The following is an 18,938-nucleotide window of genomic DNA, read 5'->3' on the forward strand; positions in this document are numbered from 1 at the left end:
CGGATTCCTAATTCCGCTGACGCAAACGTGTCATTTATGAACGTTAAGTAAAGCGATTACGCTTTGCGACGAAATCGCATTTGCCGAGCGCATCGAAAATTGCATTTGTGCAGTATTTTTATCAACAATAACCGCCGCACCGCGCGGCGAAATGCCGAACGGCAAACGGGCTCGTAATTTGAATTCGCCGATACGAAAATTAAATAAAACGCATGTGTAAAAGCTAGCAGATTTGTATTGATATTCTATAAGCGATATGTGCAGGTGATAGCTACTACAGCAAGCAAACGGAATATAGTTGACACGTACACGTATATGTAAATTATTTTAGATATTTCCGTTTTATATTTATATATACGTATATATATATTTTTTTTTGGTAACGCGAAAAGGGCAAATATTTTTTAACTAGCAAAAAATGTTGTATTTTTTTCAAAATTTTATTATATTTTAGTATATTTAGTTTATTAGAAATGTTTTTTCTTATACGTTAATTTCTTATATTTATGAAGCAACGTTTCCTTTCAAGCAGAGAGAGAAAGTAATGAGAAACAAAATTAAGAAAAAAAGGAAGGAAAGAAACATCGACTAATATCTTAGTCGTATAGAAGATATCATAAGATTTAACTTATTTTGAAATTACCATTTTATTTCATAAGTTTGTTAGACCACTAAATTTCAAACGCATTAAATAATAATTACTATGATTGATTACACATCTTCAATTAATTAATAAAAACTAGCAATTGAATTTATTAAAACGCACGTTTATTAAAGTAAAATATGTGTGGCAAATAATTGTATTAGATTAATTTAGTACATGAGTTGATTAACGATAATAAACAATGTTAATAAGATGAAGACATTGCTTCAAGTACTTGCACAGTTTTGCAAAGATTGTTTATATTTGTTTGGGTTATTTTTGCAGCTTCTCCTTCGTCTTTTCAGTGGCAAAAATACCGTTGATTTCAACCACCGTGTATTCTCGACAACTGAAAAAGCGTTTTATATCGGAGATCGGATTTATTGCTTTTCCAACTTTAACAATGTCCGAAGAAACTTGCCTATCGGTTGTGCGCGACTTTAACCGAGTTCAAGACAAATTCGAGCAGCGCGACAGATATACCTGAGAACTCAATCCATGCTTCGCGCGATTCAGCTTGCCTGAACGGAACTTGGCCGGTTTATTGGTTCACCGTACGAGGATTTCGTGGAGGATAAAATAAATGTATCATGGAGCTGCCGTCGCGAAGTGATAAGTCGAGCTATCAGATACCTATACTCCCGGCAAGAGGCATTGCCTATGTTTGGCTAGACCGACATTTGCCAAGTACGCAAAAATCTAATGCGTAATATTATTATTTTTAATTGTAAATTCGATTGGACGCACTAGCGCGCGTTTGGTGCAGTCGAATCGAATTCGCTGCAAGATTGTGTTAATTTTCTGCAGAAAACTTTTGAAATTTGGCCATCAATTTCTTACGACAAACTTGAAACAGTAATCTTAAGAGTTCTTAGAAAGTACTGTTACTGCAATGTTTCATTGTGATATTGCCATGCCGACATCTCATAGTAGTATCGCGCATTTCTAACGGTGAATATTCAACGAATGAGCGTACCGTTTGCAGTCGTCTAAATAACATGTGTCATACGATAAAACAAGTTACACCCACTTGAACCTACTGCTTGACGGCATCTAGAGTCACTTTGACGTTAAGCAGCTTAAACGACTGATACATCTGTGTACGCCGTTCCATACATCGGATTAGCTGCATCTAAGGGCTCCTTGTTCCTACGCGCTGTAAATTGGAATCTGTTCTCTATTACTGTACTGACACTCAGACCCGACACAATTTCACCTCAGTAGTAGTGAATAGTAAGCACGTGCATGAACAACCTGGAGACAAAGCTACAACGGAGATTGTGAAATGCGTAATCTTGAACGGAGAGGCACGGGGTTGTATATCTCTCTGTAATGATATTAGTTATAATGAAAATGCTAATGAAGTCTGACAACTATAAAAAATGATTAAAGTAACCTTTATTATAAATATAAAATAAATATATAGTGCTCGTGAAATGCGATTCAATATTTTATTACCAATTTTAAGACGAATCCGATTACTTCGCAACTTTAATTCGTAACTTTAGAAATATTTTATTACGTATATGACAACTATTCAAATTTTTTAAATACAAATGTCAATAATATAAAATGCATACGCAATCAAATTTTGTGTAATGTACTTTATAATCTTTGAATTACCAAATATTCGCGTTCAAGTTGAATTCCATTCGGCTCGAGAAAATTTCAATTAAGATTCACATCAGATATCAGGTGTTCCCTAATCTTTATTTTATTAAAAAGCAAAGTTAATGCTTCTTTAATTAAAAAAGTTATATATTTACTTTTTCTTTTACTACTTTTTTAATAAAATGTAATGCAAATATACATGATCGCATATATGTGTAATAATAAATTATATATAAATATATATATATATATAATGTAATGCAAATATACATGATCGCATATATGTGTAATAATAAATTATATATAAATATATATATATATATAGTATGTATAGAAAATTATTTCCCCCTTTCTGCACAAATTTAATTCAATATTGTTATATTATTACGAACGAGAGCATAAGTTGGGCAAAGTAATTATCCTGGCAAGTATGCCGGCCGACGTTGATACGTAACTAAACTGAGAATTATTCGTGTAATCTACATCATCGTAATGTTCCGCAAACTGGAATCGATTATTTGCCACGTTGAACTTCCATTAGCGCCAGCCGGCTGTGTTTATGTATCTGACAGTTGTAACGGGTGTAATTAGATACACATTGAAGCAACTGTAACTTTCTAGGTTTCTCTGTTTCGTTAAAATTATCTTACTACACGATGGTTAGTCGAAAAATACCTAAATTAACGTAGGAAATATTCTCTCAACGTTACAAATATGATATATTATGACGTTTGCAATACGTACCTTTTGTGCAAACTATTATTAGAAAATGTTTACGCGAAGGATCTTTGTTCCATATAAAAATCAAATCAATCAGTAATAAATCCATGTATGAGTAAAATAATTTTAAATTTAATTTAAATTTTCTATTATTATATGTAATTTTCTCTCAAATATTTTTTTTATGAAAAATATTTCAAAAGCGCATTAAACAACGATTAAGTAAATTGAAAGCATTAAACAAATATTCACGAATGAACTTTTGGCTTTGACAAGAACATTTCACATTCTACATACAAATCGTGTTTAAAACGATAGCCCTTTTCACATAAAGTCTTTACCAAAAATCCTTTATGAGGCTGCGATAAGATTTTACCGAGAGATCGAATCGTTCATGATGCAAAAGATGCGCTGACCGTATTCCGGCAGATCATCTTTTTTCCGCTTTGAAAGAAACAGAAAATCGAAAACCGATTTATATTATTCGTCAAAATACGACGATCAATTAATGGTAAATTCAAGTTTGCATATGGCACACAAAAACTTTGAAAAAGCACAATCGTGTCTTTCTTACGTATAGAATAGCATCGTACTATCGATCTAGAACAGCGTAAACACCATGTAGGAGACAGTAGGAAACGAGAGATAGATGCGCCGCCGGGTCACAAAGAAACTAATCTCCAATACAGCGTAATGTAAAGCTGATGGCTTTTTGAAGCGGAAAAAAATGACCTGCCGGAATACGGTCAGCGCATCTTTTGCATCACAAACGACGATCTTTCGGTAAAACTTGATCAAGCCTCATCGTAGCCTAAAAGATTTTTGGCAACACTTAAACAATGTGAAAAGAGATATCGCTGTAAATACGACTTGTAAAAAGTTTAATGCTTTCAATTTATTTAACCGTTGATCAATGCATTGTTTAAATAAGTATTTTTCAATATAAAAAATTAACGAGTCAAATTCTTCATACGCAAGTGTGCATTTGCACAGTTCCATTGTGAAAAAAATATAAAATTGATTTATAATTAAAAAAAAAAGATGATAGCGGCGCGATTTTTCTTTTTTCGTATCGGTTCACGAAAAGAGGTCGTGAAGATTTTCTACCTCTCTTAGTCTTGACAGTGTATTTGAAACGTCAACACCACCCGCGTGGTATGGCGCCGATGATGTCTAGCAAGAGGAATAGGGCAATACTGCAAGAACTTCCTTGACAGTGAACGTTCGAAGAAATTTTTGATAGCTCGTGAATTTTTCTCACACTCGTCAAATCAACAATTACATAATTTTTTTCTTTAAATAATAAAATAATTTTTAATGTAAAACGATATAAAATTTAATAATAAAAATGTAATCGTTGATTTGATATAAATGTGACAAAAATGTATCAGAAATTTCTTCGAACGTTTTCTATCAAGAAAGAATTCTTGTAGTATTGCTCTATTAAAATTATTTGTTCTATATAATATCGGCAATACATTCGTGATTTATTGACTGTAGAAAATCATTTGTGCCGATTGCTTATTCGGAGTTGCAGAGAGTTAGTATTGTTTTGATGTTGGTACGCAAGTTTTGAAAGTTGGTCGCTTTTCGTGAACATGATGGTTTGCCTTTGAATGGCCTTTTTATCGCTTCACAAGGTCGTGTTACGCGTCTTCTTCAAATTCGACACATCCATTTTGCCTCTTGCGATAGAATCGAGACGCGCTTCTGTGACTCGGGATGACAGCCCGGCAAGAATGCGCCTGGTCATCGCAATGTGATATAAAATCCGAACGGCTAACCGTGACGAGGAGAATCCACCGAATGAAAGGTGGACAGTCGTGCTGTGTGACTTATCGATCGAACATCGTCGGGATGCATCGTCGTCGTTTTTCAAAGCGCCTCTTTATGCAGATGATGCATCGATGCGATTGCAAATCGATTGATCCCTGACATTCACTATTAAAAACTACGATTTGTTATAAATATAAAAATGGAGAATTAAATATTGTGCGAAGTTACTATGTAAAAATATATATCATAGGAGAGGAACCGATACATCAGGGGAAAAAGCTAACGATATATCATAGGAGATACTACAAAGATATTGCTAAAATGTTGCTAAAATTAAAACTTGCTTATAGGAAAGATGAGAATACTTTTTGTTTTGCAATTATAAATGTACGAAGTATGCGTTTTCGTACGAAAGAAAGTATGAATAATAAAAATGTTCTCTCGTCAGATGCAACTATTAGAAACCACTCGTATGTAATCGGTCGTGTTTTATCAATTGTCGATGTTTTTAATCGGACATCGCTGCACACCAGCAATAACGCCGTATCTGTGGCTCGCCATCAATTTTTTCCAACTTAATCACGCACCTTTTATTACAACGCAATACAGCTTTATCGAGTAGTTCGACGCAACACGTGTAAACTCGCGTAAACGAACGTTCGATGATTAAAACTGTCTCGCCGATTTATTTTGCCCACGTATTGCTGTTTTCTGTCTCTGCGTTTCATCGTGTCCTATGAAATTACACTCGCACTTCGTGACGCAAAATCTTTCGCAATAGATACCCGTGCGTTCACCGTGAAGAGAAGCAGGTGCAGCGATGTTCAGGCGCGTGAACGGACATGCGCAAGATAATTCTAAACTTTGTGATTCTTCTTGCGTAAATCCTTAATCGATATTTGAATTAAGTACACGGAAAGAGCGGTGTTACTAAAGTGTCTAAAAGTTTACCTGAATTTAGAGCTGAGAATAATTTTGACATAGATCATCAAAATGACTATGCAGAATATTCAATCTGGTTACTAAATGTTGAAACTTTTTGTAAAATAATTTTGTTGAATCATCAAAATAATTGCTCATCATATTTAATTCTTCTTTATAATTATTTTGATGATCCAACAAAATTATTTTCAGATTTGTATTAAGCTAAACTTTTAGAAAAAAAAATTGATTTATTTCTGTGTAGAAACTCTTACAATTACTGTGCCATTTTTTAGCTTAAAATCTCTCAAACTCAAATCGCTTTCTGTTGCAGAAGCGCGAGCCAGAATAATGGGCCAGGCCGATATCTACGTGAAGACCGGAAGTCTTCTGACGTTGACATGTCTCATGTCGCAAGGTCCCCACGATCTAGGAACGGTAGCTTGGTACCGAGGAAGTCAGGCGGTGGTGACATCGTCGCGATCAGAAAATGACATCGAAACGGAGCCTCGCATAACCGTCGAGACGGAATGGAGCGACGCCCTCACATCAAAGTACGAATGAATAAGCCATTTCGCTTTATAAATAATTAAGCTAATTTTTTTTGAAATTTTACTTTCAGCAATTTTCAACAAATATAAATTGCGCTCTGTATGCAGAATATAATATGAGAGAAAACGAACGAAACTTGCCAATATGATCAATCGTTTCCGTAAACATTAAATAAATAAATCTCATTCACTCGCGACAGTACGTCTCTCTCTCTCGTGGCAGCGTGCATTTCGATTTATATTTTAAATATCAAAAACTTAGTTAACGCGAAACTCGTTTGCGCGCTATGAACAAAATGGAAAAAAAGCTTGTCATGCTTGTCGCACATTCAGAGTCATCGCTTCCGCACGGAGAAAATTCTCATAAACGTATACACCCGCGTGATATTGTTATACGAAGTGCTATTTAATTTTTTACACCGGCTCCAGTCACGCGGGTATACGTCGAATAAATAAAAAATAAGGATCACGCGCGCCATATATTTGCGGCCGTCACATTTTAACGCGGTTTAAATATTTCAATTTTTGTCACAGCCATCGCTGTGGCGCGTTTTAAAAGCAGGATCCTACAACACGACTGGGAGCGTTTCGCGCCCTGAACGATATGCACGTCGCAATTTTATAAAATTGTTCAGTGAAGGGCTCGCGGCGTGATAACACGCTTACGCCCCGTTGAAATAAGCTCGTTCAACGAGCAGCTGAAAAACGTCATCAAGTATTAAAATGTAATATCAATCAGGTTCAGCAATTTTTTTTCTCTTGCAACTTCAAGCGTGGTAAATATTCGTCAAACGCGAGTGGTTTCAGTCGTCTTTTACCAAAGTATTGTTTTTTAATTTTTTTCACAACGGTCTTTTCATCGAAGCGTCCGTGTACAATATTTCATCGCACATGGTGTAACCATATCTTTTTCGAGCTGCCGGTGAAATAAATAAATGGTCCTCCGCTTATCCCCTCCCGCGCCCAGGGGAAATAATGAGAAATAATGGCGTGCTGGGTGGTTGTCCCGCAGGTCCTACACGTCGTCGTGGCTCTTTGAAAAACTGATCCCATGCTCAAATTAATTTATTTCGAGTTACCCGCGCGGCAGTGCAGAGCCGCCTTAAAAACGCGCGATACTAATACCGTCAAAGCATTCACTTTCGTGGCGAGAGAACAATGACGAGAGAAAATTCCATTTATTAAAATTTACAACTCGTTTAACAACGCGCTCAATAATATAAATATTAATTTGTTTTCAATACTTGGCTGCTTTAAAAAAAAATCTGCTTAAATGTAAATCTATTTTTATAATATTTTTAAGATATTTGTTATTAATGTTATATTGTTATTTAACACAAAATAGCAATGATATAAACAAATTAAAAATTTAAAATAAGACAACATACATAACCTGTAATACAGGAAAAAATCTCTTGTACTTTCCATTTATCATTCCTTCTATTTCCATTTTTTCCATACTTTTTATTTTTTAAACGTAGAAAAATTTTTAAAAAATTATAAACATACAAAAAAGATGCACTTTGAAATGCAAAGATAAATATGTATTTTTAAAAACATGCAGTGTAGGTACGAAAAATAAATACTTTATATGTTTTACGCTTATTGTTTATGACCTAATTTCTTACTCAGAATTCGGGATAAAAGTTATTTGTTGAAATTATTCGATAAAGGCCGGAGAGATGACAGACATCGAAACGTCGTAGCGTAGCATCGCATGGACGTCTGATTATTCTAATTGTCCCGGGCAGATCCGAGACAACAGGGTCCTTTGTCACATGGCTCGCGCACCGTGAAGACGCATCGGACATGCTCTGCATTTCGGACGACCTGGCTGAACAGCCAGGTCGCTTGTGTCGGTCCGAATATTGCGCCGCCGTCGCCATCGTCGCCGTTGTGTCCGCCACGCGACGTCGTGTGTCCGTTTTTGGACGTGATTGACGATTGTCACGACGATGCCGTTACACACCGCGCCGGCAAATTTACGGGGTCGCGGCCCAAGAAGCGAATTAATTGTCGCGCAGCTGTCGGTCCGCGACTTCCGTCATGCATACGTCCGCTTTCAGTAAATTCAACAGAACTACCTCAAAGTACCGCGAGCGAAACGTTTCCATGATGATAGGTCATCATCGTGATAGAGTTGATGATACACTTTCGTACGCAATCACATAGTTAACGTACATTTAAAAAGAAAAATATATTTTCTTTTGAATTCTTTAAATTACTTGAGATAATCATCTGTGTTTTTTACACCCCAACGTCGATAAAATAATGCTCACAGCACAGCAAATTTTTTTTACTAATCTAAAATCAATATTTATCTTTCATGTAAAGATTCCAAGACCCCATTTGGATAATAGAAACAATTTATGACTTGTACATTTCATTCACGTATTGATCTTTTGAAATTAGCCGAGGTGTATAAAACACCCCAGGCGATTGGTTCCATTCGAAAATCAATCAAGTATAGCAAGAGTTTATATTGTACATTTAAAATAATAATATTAATAAAATTTGAGATTAATAAACATTGTAAGCTATTAATATCTTCTTATACAGTACAAAAAGTTTATATTACGTTTTTATAATGTTTATTTTTATTTTTATTGAAAAATACCCGATATTATGTTTTTATTTGTATAACGCTCTAATAAACAAATGATATAAGAATGAACCATTTTTAATAATTCCACAAGTGTAACAATTTAAATACAATAACTTTATACAGTAGCGACTTAGCCTTATTTTAAATTGCTATAAAAGGAATATTTTATTTATTTCTAATAACTATTCTTTATGAACCTTTAAATATACAATTCTAACAAAAATCCAATGTAAAAACGTTTTAACTTTTTTTTATTTTCAAAAAATTCACTGCTGTCACAATTAACAGTTTAATATATTTTTTTTATTTGTTTAATATTTTCTTAGTTCTTTATTCAGAAAATACTGAGTAAATCTATATACATAATGTCTTTAAATATTAATAAATTGTAGAACAATTAATAATATATAATATGTAGTTAACAAGAAAGATTTTGAAGTAGAGTATAAAAATTATTTCAGGCGATTGTTTACATAAAAGAAATAGAATGACTATTCCCAGATTAAATAAAAAATTATACAACTATTAATTCGCGTTTTTTTTTGTTTTTTTTGTTAAATCAGTCAAATTTAAATCCATTAATTAAGATAAAACGAAACGAGGAGTTTACATGAATATTATAATATTCTCACATTTTCTAAAATAATAAATACATTATTCACATTCATAAAGAGATATTCAAATTTTACATTAAAGCGAGGAGGTAATCTACGAGCCTGGAGCTCAGGATTTTCAATCCTGGAACTTCCGCTCGCATAAATCGTTCGTGCTCTCGATAATATTAGCATGTAACCGGATATCGTTTTATTCCGTCGCATCGAGATTACCTTACCTCGCTACCGCTGGAAGGTGGTAGTTCGCTGAGAAGCTTAGACCAACGTCGCTATACGTTTTCATTATCCCCGGCCTCCATCGAGTCTGCCGTTATGACTCGTCGGCGCGCCGACATCGCAATAATTATTTCGCGGTACATTCAGTTCACGGAATTGCGGTAACCGCACGCGGGACAGCGTTAGCGTAGCCTTAAACGGCGGTTATTGGTCCCACGAGTGCGATGCATTACGACGTTGCGCGATGAAGCTAACTACTGAAATGCGGGAAGTAAATGAGTAATCGATAATCTGTTGGGAGAGGCGCAACTTCTTTGCGCGACGTCGTATATCGTGTAACGGATATCCCTGTTGTCTACGTATATTCTGCTTACCCGGCAAAACTACGTATCGCTTCTTATCTAAAAACGATAACTTACAGCACCCGAGTGTTAGAGATACGTCAATGAGGATAATTAACGAAAGACGCGGTAACTGCAAATGTTTGTAATCGACAATCTGTACTGATGATGATGATAATTAAAACTTTTCGAAAACTTTTATATCTATATCTCTTCTTGCAGCCGTTGAGCGAGACGCGTTAAGTTAAATCTCCGCAACTCTTTCCTCTCCGGTATGTTTAAATTGAAAGTTTAACAAAGATAATTATTGAACTTAAAACTATAAAAATGTAAAAACTTTCGAATAGCTTTTTATTCGATTAACAAACAATCGCGGAGAATTCTCTCTTGACGCGGTGGGATCATTTGGAGCATATTTGGGTCGCTAGCTAGTTTGCCGTTAAATTGGCTGACTGCCGATTAACTTTTACGTGTCCGCGACTTTATCTCTTGCGCGCGTAATTACGTGTTTATCCCTCTCGCGATTAGTGTGCAACGAGACTGTGCAGTTTATTAATGCATCTCTGCGTCGAGTCCGGTTGCAATTTTCTCTCCATATTACGCGCTCATACAGATTGACTCAATATTCATATTTGAAGAACTGCGTTCTCATCGCAATCGTAAAATCCTTCCGACACACGATACGCCGCAAAAATTCGAACCCGTTTCTATCGGTTTGATCAATCCAATTTGTTACGTAACAGTAACGAACGTCTAACAAACAAAATAAAAAAAGAATGGAAAAAATATTCTGCCTCTCCACCTTTCTCGATTATTACCGTTGAACGAGTTGATCGAAGTTTGGTCGAACGCAATGTAAACTCCAAGTGAGAGAAACTGACGATTGTTACGATATGTGACTGGAAAAATTTATATCTACAGACACGTGCGACGGGATAGTTAATATTAGGAAATTTTTCAATAACAAGATAGTAGAAATTATTTAGAAAGTTTAATAGCACTTGTTAAATAATTTTGTATCAATTTCATAATTATCTTTGTTCTAAGAAAGAGTTATTAAACGCGTCCGCGTCTAAATCATCAATATTTTATATTTTTACTCAATATAAACATTTAATGAAAAATGCGAAATAAGTGATAAATTAATAATATAGATAATATAGATAAAAATTTTTTAAATAAAAATTTTTTTGTGCGTATTAACAACATTTTAATCAAATACAATAGGTGTTCATTTTTGATCAATTTATGTAGCTGGTAATAATGTAACCTTTCAATTTTTTAGAATTTTTTAATATTTTCATAAAAGAAAATTTGCAGTAAAATATTTTACATTTATTATGTATAATACCTATTTGCTATTATTTTGCATTATAGATTAAATCGATACTTTTATAAAATCTATCAAAATTTCTAAATTTATTAGAAATTTTTGTATAATAATATTAATATAAGATTAATAAATGATAATAGTAAAATTTTAATAATTGATATGAATAAAAACTTGTTAATGTCAAAAATAAATTCAAGTCAGTTTTATTTCAACGTTCTTATCTTTTTATTGTTGTTATTTATTAAATATTAAATCTTAATCTTTTTTCGACAACTTATAATTAAAGTAAACATTATTCAATGATTTCTATATTCTTAATTATTTTATATTTCATAAACTCGGTACTTTCAAAGGCAATTTTGAAGATTCGTACATACAATTTAAGAAAAAAGCTATAAATTAATTTGTTATTGATGAAAAGTTTAACATTATAATAATAATAAATACCTGACACGTTAAAGCTATAATGTTCAACATTCATTTCCGTACAAATTAGTAAAACAAATGAGAAATATAATAAAAAGAAACTTAAGTGATATATAACTTTTCTCTTTCAATTTTAGCAAAGCAATTGTAAATTTCACAATTTCTTTCGGATTATAATATATTAATATTTTATTTATCATATCTTTGGATCACATTTAGGGATCATAAAACGTGATGAAATTTGCGTTATATCAAAAACATCTTTGGCAAAGTATGTACCATGCAAAGAGGAGAATGGGTAATTGGATCGCTGTCGCTAATAATGTCGTGGATAATTATCACTAAATTAACGATACTTTATTGTTAGTCGTGTCGTTAGTTATTTCATATATGATCCTGTATACTTTATAGTATACTACCTACGAAACTATACGCCGCTAACGTACGCGACATCAAAACGATTATGTAGAATGCATACATAGCGCGATAACGCTCCTGCTGCAAATTTTATGAATGCTTTTAAATATTCCATAATAATACGAAATTATTTCATGATACAAGCACATTATGAAATGAAGAAAGCCTGATAATTTTAAAATTTCATGCACATTAGTCTCTCTGGAAATAAATTTAATTCTATTAAAAATAATGGAATAATATAGTTTCTTTATCAAATTTATACATGAAAGTATTCATAGTTGCAATTGATGTTGTACCTGTTACTTCACGTCTGTAGAATAATAAATTACTCTCCTATTACTTTAATATTTTATATATTTATTACTTTCATTTGTCATTTTCCAGAAAATTTCATATTTTTATGTCTCGGAAAATAGCTTTTCTTTGATAGCATACGAAACGAGACGAAAGAAAATCCTTTACAAAGTAAGCTTCAAAGAGCTACTTCCATATATGGCATCCCTAACGACCGAGCAGTAATTTTCTGGCTCCGTATACGTCACTCCTGCTTTCATTGTATCCTTTCTTCTTTGATTAAGATTAATATTCTCCGATTTTAATTCAAGTCACATTTTTAATTAAGCTGACATGCGCTACGCACAGATAAACTGTTTAGCAGAAAAGAAAAAAAAAACGAAATGAAAAATGAGTTTCTACCTAGTTACCTAAATACTCCACATTCAGTACTAACACAATAAAATGTAAATTTGTTCGTACACTACGTGTGTGAAAATGACTCATCTTCATATAACCCAAGTAGCATTTCTTTTATCACAACAAACGTTATTTTCTTTGAAAACGGAATTTTTCTACTGTAAAAGCTCTCCGCGCGATCTTTATTGCTATAGCTGGAAATTTTTAAATCTTACATTTATATTGCATTTACCGTGACCGATTTAATGACGGTTACATAAATCAGATATGCATTGTAATGTACACCGTTCCACGTACAACGTAGCGATAAACTGTATTACCTTTTGTATGGCAGATTGAGGATCACGCATGCGAAGCCCAGTGACTCCGGAAACTACAGTTGCGTTCCTACCGTGGCGGAGAGAGCGAGTGTCAACGTGCACGTGATCAATGGTAAGTCCGTCAGAAATGCCATAACTGATCCACGCGACAAGATAATCCTCGTACACGCGTCGATCACTTATCCCAGGGTTGCTACGATATAGCCAGCCTTTGTTTATCACAGTGCATTAACCCTTTTACGTGTGGCATATCCTTTTACTGACGATTTAATCTTCTCGCACGTGTGCGTACAAGAAATTAAAATTAAAGCGATTACTTCTGACCGGGATCGTTTGAAATAAACTTCAATTTTCGCGGACGCGTTAAGTAAATTAAATGTAAGTGGCCGCTGTTCCCTCACCGATCAATTTTTTTTTTTTTTATTTTTTATGTTAATAATTGATATGCTGTATTTTACGAGTTTGCGCACACGCGTGCAAAGTTAAATTTTATTTTATTTTATTTTTTGTTTTGTATTTATCTTTGTTATGAATAGAAGGAATCAAAATAATAGACGGAAAATCATGGAAAAATTATGAACAAAAACATAGTAAAGTAGAAAACTATAAAACGTTTGTAAAATAAAATTACTCTACTATTAAATTTTATTGCAATGCAACATGAATCCTAATTATTTTAGCAAATATTTTATCGCATGTGTGTAATATTTTTAATTATAAATAGTTATTGAAACCATCGAAAATTCCAGTTTGCTCCAAGAAAAATGGACGATAAACAATGCGTAAATCATACACACGAGGCACGTTGTTCGCTTATTATCCGCATAACTGTTGTTTTTCGCGAGCGTTTTTCCGTTCGCCTTATGATCGTCTGGCGACGTATAAAAATAACCCGATATCGCCGGCGGCATCGCGTTTTCTGGCTGGGTTTACAAAAAAGTGTAATATCCAGCAGGAGGAAGACTCGCAAAGATGAAAGGCAGAACGTGCAAACCGTTTAAAAGGGTTTCTCTGGTGGCTCATAAGCGATCGAACTCGAATTACAGCCGATTGTTAGGAAACTTCGACCATCCCCTAAACACTTGACCCTAGCTGGGAAAATGATGATCAATTAGTTACAATAGTAATATTTGGTCTGAATATATTTTTTTTTCCAAAATTATTTGTATTCATAATTAAATTAATTATATATTTTAACATAATTATTTCAATATTTATACAAGTGTAATGAAATAATGTTATTTCAGTTTACAGTGTATCGCGATTAATCGCTTCTAAATATTACGTTTCAATGCCAAATGAAATAGTAAAGCAAACTTTCGTATTTTATTTATTGGTATTATCACGTTAACATTTTTCATATTTTTATTAATGCAATTTCAAGATTATCTGCTTGGTTAGTTTTATTATATAAAGGAAGGGAAATATAGAATATTAAACTTGGCAAGAGGCATCTATAAAGAAAAAGTACCCTTTCTTGGACAGTTTTTGTTGAGCTAATTGTCATGAAGTATCGTAAATAGGAATAGACAAACGAGAGATTGAGATAAGCCTGTAATTTGCAGACAGATCTCTACTAGCTGTGCTTGATGTGCCATTTTACCGTCGACCATTATCTTCCTTTTGTTATGCCAGCTCTGCCGAAACGTAATTCAATTCCTCGCCGAGATTCGACCCATCCGGCGTCCATCCGCCTTTTCAACGATGCTCTTTTCATCCAGCTGAATTCCCGAATGATACTGCCCTGTTCCCTGCCCGAGTTGCGTCCCAGAGCATGTATGCGTAACAGATATTTTTCTGTAACAAGCCACCCGACCTAGTCGTGATTATTTCCTTCTTCTTATTGTAAATCTGAAAGAGCGCAAGATCCACTGCCGATAAAATTTCGATACTACATAAAATACTGCTTCGCCAGCAGTTTAAAGCAGATGAGATTAAATAACGATTGCGATGACAATTTTGCCGATTACTGTGTCGAGATTGATAATAATACATACATGACCACGAGATCACAAGTAATAACTGAATACTGGAAAAGTATATGATCATACATAGTAGAATATATTTAAAAATTTTATTTAAGGTTGATATGCCATGAGAGATAGATATAACATTGCGGAATACATTTCCAGAATTTATTTCTCCCTTTTCAAGAGTTCTCTGCAGATTACGAAATCGAAACAGTCTAATTATATAACGAAATTACAGAGATATTATTCGGTAATTTTTGATACTGTTCCGAATATATCGCTATGTACGGCAATCGGAAATTTACAGCATCACCGAATCGTTAAACGAGCATGTTTCAACGGGCGCTCTCTGGAATGACCGAAACAGTACAACAGGCATGTTTTACATTAATACAAGCGTAACTAATGTGCCGACGTCTTTGTTGTGCGCATGTGTCGGAGATATAATAACAAACCGTTTACTACCTAAACGTAGTTGTTATTTGATTAAACCTGTATGTAACTTGCACTGCGTAGAGAACTTTAACCATAATGACCGTTCTCTGCTCGATAGTTCTCAACCAATTTTGCCTTGAAAAGTAATATTTTTTTTAGAGACCAATAAAGAGAGACTTTAAAATTGGTTTCGTAAAAAAAAACAGGATATTTATATTGCTTAGTCAGGTAAATTAAAACAGAAACGTTTATAGAATTTTTTATTTGAATGGCGTATTTTCGCGAGCTTTTATTTGCGGATCGATGACTTATACGATATAGCGTGCAAGCAATTTTCCAGATATTCTGCTTGGCACTCTTAGATGCACGTGCGCATTCGATCAGAATCCAACTTCTTATAAAAAGAAGATAATAACTCGTTTTTACGTTTGACTTATCTATGGAGTTGGATGGGAATTATGTGCACTCGTTAAAACTCTTTTATTATTTGCACCTTTATGCGCGGGATGAAAATTTTTATTGCGTGACTTTTATTGCTTATTGAATGTTTTATGCGGTCGTGATGACGTTCAATCTCGTCAATCGGTTTGTAATAAAATTACATTTGCTTCTTTTTTTATCGTAACTGTAAATGAGATACAGATGCATTTGAAAAGGCTTATAGTTGCAGTTAATTAAAATAATACTTATTTGTCTATCCAGTATATCCAGTGCATTTTAAACATAGCAAAATCCAACGCTTATTCAAACGCTATATCAAATATTAATAGAAATTTTTAATTCGCAGTTAAAATTCATCATTGTCGCAAATAAGATTTGCAGATAATTATTTGACTCTTAATTTAAAACGTTTGCCATTGCAATTTGGTGAAATACAAACTTTGGTTAGTTTGTATCTCGTTTTGTATCGTTACCGGAAATTACTTTTCACCCTCCGTTATTCATTATACCGTGCAGATTTGCGCTAAACGCAAATGGGTGCGTGTTTAATGATTTTTGCGTAAAAGCTCCAACTGCTGCTCAAGGGAATCAGCATGAAATGTCAATTACATGGAAATTGACGAATGAGAGAGCCATGCCGCGTTGAATAATTCGCGAATTTGTTCGAACGGTTATAAGGTGCGCTGTGAATGCAAACGCGCCGAGTTCGCTGACAGTTCGCGCACATGTCAAGTAATTAGATGCGGCAGACATGCGGAATGAGGGGAAAATCGGGCCCGGTTATTATCATCGCAGCCGCGATTTTTTTTCTTCATCGAACGAATAATTGTTATTGACGGAAGCGATATGTTGTGGTCATTGCTATCGCGTTTGAATTCAAATTTTTTTTTTTGTGTGTCGCTGCAATGCGTATTTATGAAAGACAATAGGTTACTAGTTACTCTAATCTATTAGAGATATAAATATCATAAGTTAGAATTTGATCGACTTTGTTTTTCTGTTGAGAAAATTCATCTCTTCAAAATATTTATTTTTCATAAAATTTTTTATTTTTTTCAATTCCAAAGGAATATGATGCATTTGATCGATTTTTGTAATATTATCACACATGAAAAAAATACGTTAAAAATACAATTCAATTATTATTGTTTTGTTGATTATTATATAAACTGCGGCTTTGTTTTGCGCACCCGGTAATTGAATTTTTTTCGACGTGATAAGGGACGGTGACATTCATCCCCAATAGAATCGCATCGTTCGATCAACTTTTGACATAGTTGATAATTTTTATCAACGCGAAAGTTAATTACTTCACGTCAAACCATTTAAAGCTCGCGTTTTATGGCACGAAATTCTTTCATTACTCGATGTCGACAGATCACCGAATCGGCGGATTTTTGCTTGGTGTATCAACTCACGTAAAAAAGTTTCGCTTCTGCAAATACGATCGTCGATCGAAGATCGCTATTGATCCATCGACGGACCCGTCGAATATTGCGCGTCTAGCCATCGAACGGGTTTTTAATGCATCACTCGTTCCGTTTCGTATGATTTCAATATCGATCGCTTCAGCTGCGCCAAATGCATAGAATTTTTGCGATACGCGCGCCGATAGGAAATGCAAATAAATTTGATTCGCGCGAGGAAGAAGGATTAACGCATGATCGGTCCAATTTTCGCTCTCGTTGACGTAGACCGAGTCTTAATAATTTGTAGAAACGGTGCGACGCGTCTGGGTTGCCGTTAAAGAAATTATTATTATTATCATACATGTTACAAGAAATATACAACGGTAGATCGTTAACAAGAGTGTAAAACTCGGTTTAGTTATGTTGCATGCCTCTAAAGAAATTACTTATGCGTTTATGACTAATTCACATTCGCGAGCTCGTTGGCAACAAAGTGATTCAACATTTACGTATTTATTCATGGCATTATTCGCGACAAGCAGTGAGTACATGAAAAAGCCCGGGACAATCTCGAATCTTCAGTAAAACGATTATAACGCACGCGTAATTTCTTATGGGACACGTGATTATAATTAAATCGAGTTTTGGGTGCAACGTCGGGTAAACCGTAACCGCCGCATTAACTCTCGTAAATTTGGATTAATCCAGATTATATGGACTCGCGCGTTCTCGGTTTCTCCCGGCTGCTCTCCGGTCGACGAACTTATTATTGTGAGTGCATTATAAGTGTCGTGTACGATTGATTGCTTTAAACTTGACGAGCAACAGCCGGCTGTTGCATTCATGGACGTTGATTAAAAATACAAAACGTGAAAGTGCTACGAGGTGAAGAAATACGTATTTATTTATTTATTTATTTATTGTACATTTTGAATAAATTTAAAGAGTTTAAGAACATATTACCAAATTGAAGAAGAAGCTAAATCGAATACGAGCGATGATAGAGACGCGAAACTTTCAAAGAAATTGATCTTCTACTCACTTGCGTAAAGCTATAGTATAATTGTGTATACCTTTAGTTAAGAAGAAAGTCTTATTTCTCTCTACAAATGTTTCATTTGAAATAATTTACGTAGCACGAGAGAGGATGAGGGAGCATTATAGTCTATTAAAATCACATAATAGGTAAATGACTTCACTAATTGTAAGCGCTATTGCTATCTGTTACACAGTTTGAGAACTCTTGGTTCACAACCACCAAGTGTGTATGTACATCGGATCGAGGCCATAATAGGTTTTCCACAATTCGCCTGCGCTTCGTGTAACAAATGCCACTACAGGTCCCGTATCGCCATAATACAATCCCACAGAGCACAGCCGTATCTTGAATAGTAATGCCTTTTGTAATTGGAACTTTAATTCTTACAATACTAGACAGATAAATTCGAGCGTTCAATTGATACTTATTCACGAGTTTCATCGAAATGCAGGGA

The 18,938-nt window shown here is 34.3% G+C and overlaps 1 protein-coding gene across 1 annotated transcript in view; it reads left to right on the top strand.

The window, feature by feature from the left end:
* Positions 1 to 18,938, top strand: part of LOC105194584 (zwei Ig domain protein zig-8) — a 326,168-nt gene that overhangs the window by 276,207 nt on the left and 31,023 nt on the right. The window contains exons 4-5 of the mRNA XM_026135651.2: positions 6,006 to 6,225; positions 13,205 to 13,302. Coding sequence (XP_025991436.1) covers positions 6,006 to 6,225; positions 13,205 to 13,302 — 318 coding nt within the window. The remainder of the gene's footprint in view (positions 1 to 6,005; positions 6,226 to 13,204; positions 13,303 to 18,938) is intronic.

Source organism: Solenopsis invicta, chromosome 2, assembly GCF_016802725.1.
Source record: "Solenopsis invicta isolate M01_SB chromosome 2, UNIL_Sinv_3.0, whole genome shotgun sequence".
In the NCBI taxonomy this organism is placed as follows: Eukaryota; Metazoa; Arthropoda; class Insecta; order Hymenoptera; family Formicidae; genus Solenopsis; species Solenopsis invicta.